At 33.0% G+C, this 12,478-nt stretch overlaps 1 protein-coding gene across 2 annotated transcripts in view; it reads left to right on the top strand.

Moving 5' to 3' along the window:
• The first annotated feature begins 1,436 nt into the window (after positions 1-1,436).
• Positions 1,437-12,478, top strand: part of LOC143080723 (synaptic vesicle membrane protein VAT-1 homolog-like) — a 37,785-nt gene continuing 26,743 nt past the window's right edge. Inside the window, exons 1-3 of one of the 2 annotated variants that reach the window (XM_076256721.1) lie at positions 1,437-1,537; positions 5,463-5,640; positions 8,433-8,562. In XM_076256721.1, coding sequence (XP_076112836.1) covers positions 1,501-1,537; positions 5,463-5,640; positions 8,433-8,562 — 345 coding nt within the window. In that variant the 5' untranslated portion in view covers positions 1,437-1,500. Of the gene's footprint in view, positions 1,538-4,422; positions 4,543-5,462; positions 5,641-8,432; positions 8,563-12,478 lie in introns of those variants that run through there. The other variant, XM_076256722.1, reaches the window with a different exon arrangement.

The following is a 12,478-nucleotide window of genomic DNA, read 5'->3' as shown; positions in this document are numbered from 1 at the left end:
CATACCCTTTCAATGGCAAAACCACTATTATTTTGAGTCAGTTTATCAAAGTCAAAATTATCAGTACCTGTAAGAGCATTGAATTTTTAGAAAACTAGATACTGATGGTTGTCTTTATATATGTTCTTACCAATATGGTAGATAGGCATTCTTACAAAATATACAATATGAAAATAAACCATTAGTGATTACAACACATTTTTATGCCCCACCTACGATAGTAGAGGGGCATTATGTTTTCTGGTCTGTGGCTCCGTGCGTCCGCCGGTCTGTGCGTCGTGCCGTTCAGGTAAAAGTTTTTGGTCAACTGGTAGTTTTTTATGAAGCTGAAGTCCAATCAACTTGAAACTTAGTAGACTTGTTGCTTATGATATGATCTTTCTAATTTTAAAGCCAAATTAGACTTTTGACCCCAATTTCACGGTCCACTGAACATAGAAAATGAAAGTGGGAGTTTCAGGTTAAAGTTTTTGGTCAAGGTAGTTTTTGGTGAAACTGAAGTCCAATCAACTTGAAACTTAGTAAACTTGTTGCTTATGATATAATCTTTTTAATTTTGAAGGCAAATTAGACTTTTGACCCCAATTTCACGGTCCACTAAACATAGAAAATGAAAGTGGGAGTTTCAGGTTAAAGTTTTTGGTCAAGGTAGTTTTTGATAAAATTGAAGTCCAATCAACTTGAAACTTAGTACATAATTATGTTCCTTATAGTATAATCTTTCTAATTTTAATACCAAATTAGATTATTACCCAATTTCACGGTCCATGGAACATGGAAAAGGGTAGTGCGAGTGGGGCATCCGTGTACTTTGGACACATTCTTGTTCTACGTAATTCTTGTTGATAAAACATAATAATCAACTTGTATGCATCACAAAACAGTATAATAGATTTAACATCTTGCAAGAACGACTCCATAAAGTTATGCAAAGCCTTTAAAAAAATATTGTCCAGTCTAACAAATTACAAAACACACTATAATATTTAGTTTCTACAATATTTTACTTATATAAACACATCTGAGTTGGATATTCCTTTAAATGATATTACATACGAGTTAAATATAGTATATAGTTCATATGCTTTGTTAATAGTTCGAATTATTTGCTAGTTCACATATTCATATACTCCAAATACGTAAGGACCAAGTTACAAGTTGTTTTCGGAAACCAGTGTCCACAGATAAACCAGAATGTTTAATAGTTCGACCACAAAGGTTGTAATTCTGTATACCACATGTGACATGCATAATGGAATAATCATTTAATACTCTGATTTATTATTTAAATATCGTATTCATGAATTATTATTACTATACAAATCTAACCTTTATAGTTTTAAAATTATAAGTAAAAAGCAAATAGTAAAAATACGGCTAATCAATGGGATACAATAGATATTGTTTACAGTTGGGTGGATGATCAAATGGGGAACATAACAGATACAAATAGACACCTGACAGATAGTTTTGAAAGTTTGAATGTAGGTGGCTGCTAATATGAAGTCTGACCACTTTTTAGCCCTGGAACTTTTGGGTAAGTCAAAGAAAAATGTTTTAACGCGATATTTTACTTAAGTTGTAAACATATCCGATGTTCTACCCCTTATATCATATTCCTTAAATGCAACACTAATTGAATAGAATTTTTGTTCGGTTAGGAACCTTTACCATATATCACAGATATGCGTATGGCACGCCGTTATTATATTTATTCAATTTCGAGATATCTTATTTAGTTACATAAGATATCTTATAAATTAATTGAGATATCTTAATAACAAAATGTGATATCTTATATATTAATTGAGATATCTAATTTATTAAACACGATATCTTATATATTAAATAAGATATCTTATTAAAATGTTTATAAAGATATCTTATTAAATATATAAGATATCTTATTTAAAATATAAGATATCTCTATTAATTTATAAGATATCTTATTAACTATATAAGATATCTTTTATATAGTTTATTAAAGAGATATCTTATTTACTTAATAAGATATCTCCATAAGTTAATAAGATATCTCTATTAGTTTATAAGATATCTCTGTTAATTAATAAGATATCTCTATTAGTTTATAAGATATCTCTATTAATTAATAAGATACCTTATAAAGTATGTATTTAAAAGATATCTTTATAAAGAAGTAAGATATCTTATATACTTTATAAGATATCTTATATACTTTATAAGATATCTTATATACTTTACAAGATACCTTATTAATTAATAGATATATCTTATTAACTTATAGAGATATCTTATTAACTTATAGAGATATCTTATAAACTAATAGATATATCTTATAAACTAATAGAGATATCTTATTTACTTTCAAATTAAATAAGATATCTTATAAAAATTAAAGATATCTTAATACTTAATAAGATATCTTGTTAAACAAAGAAGATATCTTCAAATTTGAATAAATATAAAAACGGCGTGCCATATATGAGCTCGTGAACATTATTATACAGAAACTGTAAGTGAAAACCAAATGATTGGACTTAACTTTTACATAGCTACTACTAATTGTATGATCTTATCAAAGTTAAATTACGGGAGAACATATCCACTATTAGACATTTGCAGAAAGTCTCGGTTCCGACTGTTGACTCCGACTCTGACAGCAAAACATACAGGGGTCGTCTCAAAAATTAATTTAGAAGGCACACTAGATTCATGCTGAGTTCACACGTAATTCGAATTAAATGTACGTGTGAACGAGGCATAGTTATTAGTCCATAAACGGGTCAAAAGGTTCTCCACCGACAATAAGAATCAAAATTTGAATCAAGAGTATCGTAACAGCACATTTCAATCGGATATGTCTAAATGCTCATGCACATGTAAATGAAGCCTGATTTGTTATTCTGATTGATTTGTTCCCCCTCATTTATGCCATAGTTTATAAAAATGTATATAAACTTATCTTTGGTATAAAAAAAAATCCTGTCATCTCAATCTTTTAATCAAAAAGCTTTGCACATTAAAAATATCAATATTTTTTAACAATGCTAAGATAAAATAATTATGGAAAAGATATTTAATGTTTGATGTTTCCTTTGTCTAAGTTGCTAAAACACCCTTTTTACAATTTATGCCGATAGCACGTAGAACTATAGTAAATTTTGGTTGAATGGAAAAGGGTGCGCCCAATTGTCATTCCCGATCTATAAAAAGGGTTCAGGTTTCCAGAATTTGTTTCAAACCACATGTACATGTATATGCTCATCTATTCGAACGTTGATTTCTCAGTATAATACTGTTGTAGATAACAATGGATCCTGTTAGAAAAAAAAAATCTTGAGATTTTTCCTGTTTTACATCTTCACCCTCCTGATTCATCGAAGTTTCTGCAACAATTGATTCATGTCATTCTTTAATGAAAAACTTTTATCATAATCGGCATCTTGTAATTACGCCATTTACGCAACAGTAAATCAACAGAAAACCTGATCACCAGAAACGTAAGGGTAAAATTTAAATAAACATTGCAGAATATATATAAAATTCTAGTCAAACATACCATGGGTGACGTATAAAATAAAGTGAGGCACCCAAGATTAAAACTCAGACAAATTGTGGAGACTTGTTCCAGGATTGGTAAACAGAAGAGAAAATAAATCATTGTGTAAAATCTCATTTATCTGTTATTTGCAAATTTTACCTCGAAAAGCTGACTGTTAGTACCTTGTATTATTTTGAGACGAACCCTTCATTTTAACTGTCAGAGTCGGTGTCAACAGTCGGTACCAAGACTGTCTGTACTCTGCTTTGAGTTAAAATCAAATGTATGTAAAAAACGGTTTGTACTTGTGTTGTGTTTATCATAATCTATATATATTAAACTTTGTAAAGGTTATGGTCATGTTTTCGGAGTTGTTAAAATGTAGATGATATAGTGTGGTTGGTTGTTTTTGTAAGACCTGAACTGACTGTTATATATATACAACCGATAACCTTTGTCTGAATATAAGACCTGTTTCAACCCATCACTGTTACTCGGAAAAGTGGCTTTACTCAGTCGCTTATGGTAAGAAATACATAAGAAAATACCTGTACCAAGTCAGGAATATGACAGTTGTTATCCATTCGTTTGATGTGTTTGAGCTTTTAGTTTTGCTATTTGATTAGGGACTTTCCTTTTTGAATAATCCTCGGAGTTCAGTATTTTTGTGAATTAACTTTTTATGTTTCAAATGAGGATCGTATGAAAATATTGCCAAAAGTAGCAAGTATGTAAGGACATTAGAATATAATATACCTTGAAGATAAGCTAATGGTATCCTACCTCACTATATATATATAGATTTGATATAAGTTGACATTTTTCTAATGTTCGAATTTCGGATTACGTAATACATAGGGTCATATATATAGGCATGCGTATTTACCAAGTTTGTAGCTTACTATACAGGAAAAGATAGATTCATTTGGTCTTCTTTAATTTTTATCTGGACTTTGGGTCCACTTTACATCAAAATTTAGTTTAGTGATACTATATGATGTAGTTGCAAATGCATGGAAGTAAGTTGAGCAGGATTTACAAAAAAAGGACACAAGTTTTACCTATATTTTTAGTGTAGGATTATTTTAACGTCATGCATGTGAGTTTTTTAAGTTAAAAATTTAGCAACCATGCAAAAGCAGACCAGGCTAACCTCTCATTGTGCTCGATATGACAAAAAGTAAAAATATCGAAAATTTCGGAAAGTAAAACTCATAAAAAAAAGTTAAAGATTTAAAGCCTGATTTTATATCATATGAATTTGAAAAATCGAAATCAGATGTATTTTGTTTTTTTGTGAAATGCATTTACTGGAAATTATTCATAATTTGATAATGAAAAGTTTGATTTTAACTTACATCTGATTTCGATTTTTTGTTTCATAATGTGTGTTGTAAGTACTTGGAATACTGGCTGCGCTTGAAACAATTATATATGTATTAGCTTTCAAAAGCACTTGTAACCCTTGCACGTAAAACAGCTCCCGTCTTGATCTTGCTTTATACTTTCCGTAGAAATTGATTCATTTAATTAAGCTTTGTATATATATATGCATTAAAAGACCTTAGACCTTGAACAGAACAAGACCTTGTCCAAGAGAAGAAAGATAGATAAAGAATTCACTCAGTGTCCTCAAAACAAATTATCACTTCCAAAACACAAATCAGTAATTGCCTCATACATTACAATATAGTGTAATTAATACTTTTTTCCCTTTTCAATTATCTTTCCACATAACTAAGAATATATCCAACCAATTATACAATGTAGTGATTAGATACATCGTATAAAACTGTCCACATCGATCTGTTATCCTGTCACCGAGCCTCGGGATCGATATTTCTTCGGAGTTGGCCTTCCGTTGTAGTTATTTCTCAATCAGATCCTACGTTTCTTTTCTAACTACCATTTGTTAGTGTGATTTTTGTTATCATGACAGAACCGTCCACAGAAATGGCTGGCGAAGGAAAAGCCGCAGACGACAGTAGTGCACCAAAAGGAAAGCAAATGAGGACTATTGTTTTGACAGGATTTGGAGGAGTTAAAATGTTGAAAACTCAACAAAAATCGGAACCAACACCTAATGAAGGAGAAGTGCTGATACGAGTCAAAGCATGGTAAACAAAATCTAACATCGATTTTCTATAGATTTATTTTGTTTTGATATGTTAATGCAATCTTCAACATATTGTGCTGTTTTATATCCTTTTACATTATTTTTGTGAAGCTTTAATAGGCTTATTCCTCTCAGATAAATGAATTGATGACTTGATTTATTTTTCTGGGCTAAATATTTACAGTTAACTTTGTTACTTTTGAACCATATGGTAATCTTTAATTTATATTCACTGTTTACAACTAAAGTTAACACAACCCGTATATCTGCAACAACGTGAACAAAAACATATCCCAGAGGAAAAAGATGTTCTCTTTGAAGCAAAATGAAATTAATGAAAATATAAGCAGTATCATCTTCCAAAAAAAAAAAAGCAAAAAATATTTTTTATCCATATGGTATTCTTTAATTTACATTTACTATTTGACGTTAAAACAACTGGTAAAGTTGCAACAATACCAATTAAAAAAAAATCCCCCAAAAAATAATGTGTTCTCTTTTAAGAGAACAAATGCTAGAATATATCCTTTAATACGATTTTACCGAATTTCATCAGCCGTACATATGTTATTTGACCTATATCAGGGTTGGAAGCAAGATTTTTGAAAGGGGCAATTCCCGATAATTTAAGAACATTATTTTGGACGATTTTATACTAGAAACTTGTAAATATCGTTCCAAAAAATGGCGATCAAAAATGAGCGATACGCACTTTGCGCGTTTATTGGAACCACCACTGGAGTCTGATTATCAAAATAACTTACGACTTAGATTGATTTTAAGTCATCATAGGCGAATCCAGGGGACCCCGGCCTCCCCCTTTTTGTTGGAAAAATCTGGTTAATTATATAGGGAATCACCGAAGAGTGACTGGCTGGAAATGTTCATGTATTTGAGATTTCATTTGAATCATGTCTATATTTATCAACGCAGTGACTTCTGAGTGGATGGTTCCCCTGATAGTCCATCAACAGTGTTATCGTAAACTCAATGGATTATTTTTTCATCTTATTATTATTACTATGACTACCAGATGTTTATTGAAAATGGCTGTTGACCCATATGCAAAACAAAGTCTTAAGTTGACAGATAATTCAGAAAGTAAACACTCAATGTTCAATTTTGATATCTTGATCAATATGTGTAACATCTTGGGTTGACACTTGGACAAATCAAACACGGATGGAAGTGAACGGGAAATACTGCATTAACATGAACGAACGTATAAATTGATAAGGTTTAGCTTCACTGTTTCATCTTCATCATCATCACCGTCAACGTCGTCATTGTCATCATCATCATCATCGGCGTCGTCTTTATCATCAACATCATCCTCTTTCCGATCATTTTTACGATTTCATTGAGTTTAGGTGTCAGACCACCAATTAAAAATCCCTATCTGTCCAACCAAATTTTGCAATTTTTACAGCTTTCTAAATATTTTACCTTAAGTTTAACTTCAAGGAAACCAGGTATATCATAGTTTAACTTCAAGGAAACCAGGTATATCATGAATTGAACATACATGACCTTTCTACTGGCCAATTTTCAACCAATGTTTAAAGTCTTATAAGAAATTTCTGATCTTGAAAACACAGGTACTACCAAAATAACTCCCGGTTTTCTGGAAATCTTAAATCAGTGTACTATGTAGCGCATTATACCTGCATTTTTAACACAAACTCATAGGCAAGTGAATTTTGGCTCAAAATGGTCTAAATATATTTCCCTTTCACCAAAAGTTTCATTTCTGCAAATCTTTTGGTTAGTTTAAGTAAACAATGACATCAAAAGCACTATTTTGTGTAAGAGTAGGACTAAATTGGAGGGAGTAATTGGTGGTCTGACACCTTTTTAAGCTCAGGTATATTATCTGCTAGGAAGAATGCAATATCGTTATAAAAAACGGGGTATCACATCGTATTTTTTTACGGTGATGTTGTTTATGAAGCCCGTAAATTTAGATACGATCCATGCAAACTAGTTGATCCTTTGAATAAACTTATTCTGAACGTAACTTACGATGCATTACTGTATAAGCACATTAATGACACCTCAATATTCTAAATCCTGTCGATACTGTTTACTTATACTTTGGAAATGCGCAAGGCCGTGAATTTATCAGACAGTTTATTTACACTAAATCCGTTGGATGTGGAATGAGTGATACTTTGATCCTGATTGATTGATCGATTGATAGGTATTTAATGCCACTTTCATCACTATTGTGCTATTTCGTGGCGGTCAGTTTTAATTGATGGAGGAAGCTGGGGTGCCTGGAGAGAACCACCTTCCTTCAGTAGGAAAAAAGACAATCCAAGCCAATTAAGATTGGACTTAAATGCACGTTGCCTTTTTTATTGGCTTTGTTAGTTGTTTTGTGCCTTGTATCGATCTTTTGAGTTCAACCAATTGCTACTGGTTGTTCAAGTCTGTTCTTGTGATTTGCTGTTACACCACTGTCCCTGGTTAGGGTAGGATTGAGCACTGACAAACATGTTTAACCTCACAACATTTTTCATGTGCCTGTACCAAGTCACGGGAGCCTTTAGTTTAGTTGTCGTCGATAGTTCATATCTGTCATCTTCGTAATTTGTTTTGTAATTATCGTTTTAATTATTTTACATTTTTTATTGCCGACTACAAGGTATGTGTTTTCCGTATGGTTGCCTAGTACCGAAACACTGACTGCTGGGCGGAATGATGATGACACTGTTTTGTATGTAATTGCAAGTTGTGAAATTCTGTCTTTATATAAATTAAATCGCACTGTAAGTTTTTCTTATTTTTCAGTGGACTTAATTTTTTTGATCTGATGGTTCGTCAAGGCATTCTAGACAACCCACCTAAAACTCCCATAACGATGGGATTTGAGTGTTCAGGAGAGGTAGAGGCAGTCGGAGGAGATACAACAGGATTTAAGGTACGTGCTTTAACTAAGTTTCGATGTTAATTAAGGCGTCAGAGGAGATACAGCATGGTTCAATGTAGGTGCTGTAATTACTACGATTCGAGACTGCAACAGGGTTTGGGGTGCGTGCTTTAAATGGCTACATTTTGAGGTTGAGGACATCGGAGGAGAACAGGGTTAAAGACGGGTGTTTCATCTAATTTTACATGCCTATATGACTCAGATATACTATATTCTTTTGTAGCTTGCTGACATCACAGAACAATTCTCGCCTTAAATTTGAATTTTATTAACAAAAAGGTTTAATGAAGTCTGTTTTGGCAAAGTCAGTTTTCATTACTATATATATCATGGCTATATGATACACATCATTTCATTAAGTATAACAGGCCTAAAATTGTGATAAACCAAAGGTTAAACTACCAAGACAAGTACATTTATAAAGGTATCCTTACTTTACTATTGAATTAATAGCTTAGTTTTAGCTCTTTAGTCATCTGAGCTTGCTTTCATCTTGGGTCTTTGGCTATTAAAACAGGTATTACCCATCATCCCATTATAATGCCGAATTTTTACCAATGACCGTATCCATTCCATTGATTTACTATAGACAACGATAAAGGAATACATACGTTTCGAATACTAGTATATCGATATTTTAACACTGTCATAGATGTCACATCATGCTCTCTGGTCGACTTTGATTTTCACACATTGTATCATGGTTTAGTTCAGTTTTTTGTATTTGTCTAAGCTTGAAAGTCTAAAATAGTGCATTATAAAGAGAAAAAAAAAGTACTTTCAATTGTTGTCTCTTTCACACATTCCCCATTTCCATTCACAATTTTATTTCAGTATAGAACTGATTTCGGTAACAAAACTAATTTTTTTTGTAAATATTCGGAATTGATTTCAAATTGCAATTAATCATAAACAGCTCACGTTTAAAATTAGACCAACAGTTTCAGTTTCTTCATTCTACAATGTTTGAAACATACTTCAGATCATTTCCTTAAAAATTTTGGAAGTCAACGGCCAACCAGACTTTTTACTCACCGCATTGACACCAGATCCTGGGGGAGATCCCGGATTTATGGTTAGAAGAGCGGCGAGTCGAGCGGACCGAGTCAAATTTGTTTTAATAGTTATCATGTCAAACATAGATATATTAAAATAATAAAGCAGTAACCAATTCAAATGGACACAGTGGGTCGGGGATGGGCATTACCGTTGCTCCCTACAAAGGGACACGGTGGGTCGGGGATGGGCATTACCCTGCTCCCTATTGGACACAGTGGGTCGGGGATGGGCATTACTGCTGCTTCCTACAAAGGGACACAGTGGGTCGGGGATGGGCATTACCGCTGCTCCCTATTGGACACAGTGGGTCGGGGATGGGCATTACCGCTGCTCCCTACAAAGGGACACAGTGGGTCGGGGATGGGCATTACCGCTGCTCCCTATTGGACACAGTGGGTCGGGGATGGGCATTACCGCTGCTCCCTATTGGACACAGTGGGTCGGGGATGGGCATTACCGCTGCTCCCTATTGAACACAGTGGGTCGGGGATGGGCATTACCGCTGCTCCCTATTGGACACAGTGGGTCGGGGATGAGCATTACCGCTACTCCCTACAAAGGGACACAGTGGGTCGGGGATGGGCATTACCGCTGCTCCCTATTGGACACAGTGGGTCGGGGATGGGCATTACCGCTGCTCCCTATTGGACACAGTGGGTCGGGGATATTACCGCTGCTCCCTATTGAATCTGCTCGGAATTCATTTGTATATGAATGTATTTCATTTTCCATTAAAAACAAACAACAAAATAAATTGAGATTTTGCTAACTAAATTGAATAATTCTATTCTGAAAACCCCAAGCTTTTGATATCGATAGATTTTTGAGATTATAGTACATTTTGTCACTGCACTAGAAGATATAGTATAGTTTATTCCTCTTTTTTTAAATAGATCTGAATTTCCAGCCTCAGTCAATTCCTAGACATAAATTAACAAAAAAGCCAAAGTCAGAACTTTCTAATATTGAATGTTTGATATTAATATAAATAAGTTAGGAACAAATGATCAATAATTAGGGTTAGTTTAAAATTATATTACTCGACTGGTTAATTGCTACTTTGATCCTATAAAAAGGTGACGCCATTAATATAATAAATGTCTATGACGAATAAATATATACCACAAATTGCACGTAATGGGCAAGCATATAATGTACAAATTTATTTGATTTCTTCTGAGAATGTATGCAAATAGGCATGATATGTGCAGCGTTGAAAATCCAAGGTAATATTTGTTATAGCTAAACATGCGTTTCGTGCAGGTTTACAAGAGTATTATGGCGAGTTGAATAAAAATAGAAGACATATATCGATTTGACTGTGGTCCGAACACCTACACTATCCGCTGTCAGAATCATTTATCAGCATTTGAAATATTCTGTTCGTGACACTACTCCTAGTAACTAAAAATCGTACAATGATTGATAATGTTTCTGCTTAAAGCATACGTCGGTGATAAATGTTGAAAACACACGTATGAATGAAAGTTACATAGAAAGGTTTGTGACTCAAGATTTGGACCATATCTCGCCATCAATCAATTAACTTCATACAAATTCTGCACATTCATCAAAATCTACTTTTGAACATTTATCTGTGAAAGACAGGATGGCTATTTTAAGATCAAATTATGCGTTGTATTGATTTACTTGTATTCATTTGACATATGTAGAAAGTTGATTTTGTGTTTTCCATAATATAACAAATCCCTGGACAAGAATAGCTTATATAATTAACGTGGAAAGAAGAAGGTTCAATTATGACTGTCTGTTCTATTCTTTAAAGACACCAAGTCAGTTTAAGAATCGACTGCCTGTTAAATAAAGTAGAAAGTAAATGGAAATGAATTAATTTTTATTTAAAAAAAACCATGCTCCTTTAAAACAAAATTATTAAAAAATAAATCCTCCTCTTTCTTTTATTTTTTTTTATTTTCTGAAGAGTTGCATGGAGTAGTACTTGTTACTTTGTTACAAAGGAGTCAGTATTTACCTTCCAGGTCATGTACTATGTACTAAAAAAAAATTAACAGAACAAGCATTTAAATCAGATTTCTTTAAAAAAGGAATATTAATTATGTTTTAAACAACGATTTCATCTTTCTATAAGGTGTTTTGCCTAGTTTTTTTAATTTAGTGTTTATGGTAGTTTCTTATGGTTTCGACACAATAAGAGTGCGCTACATTGGCATTTAACAGCTATCAGTCAATCAATCAATAAAAAGCGAGGTGAGATATATCAAGTAAAATGAAGAACGACCGAAAGGTGGCGTACAAACTCCCTTTATAAATTATTTATGATAATCAATTTCACAATAGTCCTCATACCCATTCCCACCACTGAATATTACCACTGTAACAGCTAAACTTCATGGGTGTACATGCAGTTCAAACAATCTAAATTTGCTATTGTATAAACGTAGAAACAAATTATATGTGTCTATGGCAGAGACCAGACAATTGCAATAAACACAATAGGAAGATTCATTAGAGGGGGTCTCCCAGGATGATTTCTTTTTTAAAAGACTGTTACCCGAATTGCTATGTTTGGTAGGGGCTAAAATATTCATTGCATAAGGCCATTTCAAATTATTGCATGATGCAAGGGTTCTTGAACGTGCACAGAACGTGATTACAACGTGACTTCTCTTCCCGTATGGACATAGAATTTGAATGGTCGTGGTTGCGTAGTTATGCCTCACACAGACATTCAGTCGCGACCATGCATGATTTCTTGTCAAATTTTCCCTTGATATACAAAAAAATCATCTTACATTTAATAAAATTTAGAAAGAGATTTTCGTGGTTTATTTGAGTATCAATGCAAAAAAAAAATTATTAACGTCAA

Source organism: Mytilus galloprovincialis, chromosome 6 (genome assembly GCF_965363235.1).
Source record: "Mytilus galloprovincialis chromosome 6, xbMytGall1.hap1.1, whole genome shotgun sequence".
NCBI lineage: Eukaryota > Metazoa > Mollusca > Bivalvia > Mytilida > Mytilidae > Mytilus > Mytilus galloprovincialis.
The sequence above is the reverse complement of the archived record's forward strand: the minus strand, read 5'-3'. Positions and strand labels throughout refer to the sequence as shown.